This window comes from Habropoda laboriosa, unplaced genomic scaffold, assembly GCF_001263275.1.
Source record: "Habropoda laboriosa isolate 0110345459 unplaced genomic scaffold, ASM126327v1 scaffold134, whole genome shotgun sequence".
Taxonomy (NCBI): domain Eukaryota; kingdom Metazoa; phylum Arthropoda; class Insecta; order Hymenoptera; family Apidae; genus Habropoda; species Habropoda laboriosa.
In genome coordinates this window covers 575,150-577,558 of record NW_017100266.1, presented here as the reverse complement: position 1 = coordinate 577,558, position 2,409 = coordinate 575,150, and the positions used below count along the sequence as shown (strand labels likewise).

The 2,409-nt window shown below is 26.9% G+C and overlaps 1 protein-coding gene across 1 annotated transcript in view; it reads right to left on the bottom strand.

The window, feature by feature from the left end:
- The window catches only part of LOC108573200 (uncharacterized protein C9orf117 homolog), a 4,473-nt gene extending 2,567 nt beyond the window's left edge, over positions 1-1,906 (bottom strand). The window contains exons 1-3 of the mRNA XM_017935590.1: positions 1,782-1,906; positions 931-1,202; positions 160-313 (exon numbers count right to left, since the gene is read on the bottom strand). Of these exons, the coding sequence (XP_017791079.1) occupies positions 160-313; positions 931-1,202; positions 1,782-1,906 (551 nt within the window). The remainder of the gene's footprint in view (positions 1-159; positions 314-930; positions 1,203-1,781) is intronic.
- Between the last annotated feature and the right edge of the window lie 503 nt (positions 1,907-2,409).

The window sequence follows — 2,409 nt, the reverse complement described above, 5'->3', positions numbered from 1 at the left end:
AAGGTATTTAAAAACTTTTTAATGGAAATTTGAGTGTGAAATTGTAATTTCCGTTTCTTTTTTTATTTTTGTCCCTGTTGTTTCAAACTGTTTGGCTTGTTAAACTACTTGAAGTGCATATTTCATGATCGAATAATTGCATTTTCTAATGAAACATACATTGCCTTTCCAATCACAGTAGATTTTTCAGCTTCATAAAGTTCTTCCTTATGACGTTTTTCTTGTTCAGCCATTTGTTTCTCTTGGACCTCGAACTTTTGCATCAAATCGAGTCGAGATAATCGCCAATCTTCTAGTGCGTTTAATTTGCCAGCTAATCGAAGGAAAAAGTTAGGATAAATAATAAAATTTCCTTCGATGAAAGGAAGATAAAATTTCGAACCTATTAATTTTTTATTTACAACAAAGCCATGTACAAAAATGAATACTTCGAAATAACTTCGTAAATAAATTGCGAAAATATTCAAGATTAACGTCATAAGTACAATTTTTTAAAATACCATGGCATTGGAAAAGTAAAAATCAAATTTTAAAAAAGTAAGAAGCAATTTTACGAATATACAGGGTGACGCAAAAGTCCCCGACACTTTTGTTTTTTTTTTCTTTGACAGACGGTAAAGAAGAAAAACAAAAGATTTTTAAAAATGAAAAATAAAAGATTTCACTATTCTAATATTAAGTGTTAAGTAAAATTTTCCTGAAGTTAAATTGCTTGTATATTTAGAAACTAAAAGCTTTTATATTTAAATCAGCTCCATATGTATACATTTCTCTTTTTATTATTCAAACGTAAAGTGCAAAGAAAACAGTTAAAAGTAAAAAATCAGAACTAATATAATAACTGTTTACAAACTAAAATATATTACAAAAATAAAGGTCCCTTAATTCTTAAAAAAAGAATTAAAAGAAAAGTAGGTACATATACCTCACCGGCTAATTTGACTTCTGCAGTCAAATTGTTCACCATCGTACGGTATTCCAATTCCATTGCTTCTTCCTTCTTCTTGTAAACGGCCAGCTCGTCTTTTCGTAATTCTTCCAAGGCAGTGAGTCGTTCAGAGAGTTCCTTTGATTCCTCGATTTTCTCCTCCAAATTTCTCTTCAAATACGCGATTACGTCCGAACGATCCTCCTCCAATTGCTGAAACTTCGCTTTCGCGAGTTCCGTTTCTTCCTCCATTTCTTCATTTCGACTTCTTAACCTAACTTGTTTTTGTTAATCCATTAATCCTTTTAAATTTGTATTTTCGTTTGTGTTTCATTCATTTCTTATCTGTGTTAATGTCTTAGATATATCAGATAATATGAAAAATTTTAAGAGAAAATTGTTTATTTAAACAAAAAATATTGCTGTAAATTACTTTTATATTCCAAGGTAATTTATGTTATACATTCCAAATGCAAACAATTATTAATCACAGAAAAGAATTTAAATAAATTTTTAGTTAAAAGTGAAATTCGAATTTTAGAATAATCTCGAAAATAAAACAATTGCCAATTCATAGTTTTACAATACTATTATTATTATGGAAGACTCTGCACTAATTTAATTGTATGTATAATAGAGTATCTTCTACATTTTTGTTTAAACAAAATTTAATTTCATGATATTAATTTGTTAAATCATCCTATATGTAATATTTTTAATACACAAAAAATCGTCAAATAACAGAAGACGGAATAATTAAAAAATAATATAAAATCAATCCTGAATTAGTCGAAATTTCATTGTATGTATTTATTCATTTATTTTTATTTTATTATAAGTTTATGCATGTTACCGTGCCAATTGTCTGTTGTTATCCAAAATCTCTTGTTCATAAGACAAGGTATCTTTTTCGTCCAAGCATTTCTTTTTCACTTTCCTCCTTTTACCTTTGTTCTTCTTTTTTCTGGCCTGTTGCATTTTTTATCAATCGACTTCTAGTTGAAGTTATTACGAAAAATTTGAAATTTTTTCACGCTACACTGAGAAATGAGATAGAAGCGTTTGTTTGATCGATAATCGAAAGCGCCACGGTAACAAGAATTCAATAATTTATGTTTATTAAATATATTTTCTTAATGCTTTTTTGACATATTTGGATTAAATTTTCTACTAAAATTCTTTCAAACTATTTAATGGTAGTTTTGTAATTTACTTGTAAAATGCATATTACATTTTTGAAAATTAGAAAAGATAATTATTAAATTTAGCAGCAAGAGAACTTAGATTGTAATTACCGCATAATTGTTTTCAGTGATGGAATGATTATGTTTCAAAACAAAAACGATCTTTTTGTAAAATATTGTATCATTCAATCAAAATAGAGAACAATTCAATGAGTATTTGTCAATTTCTGTATTTATTTCTTTAAATTAACATATTCCTTTTTCAATTAATAGATTTTTCTCAATATTTTTTTTTTA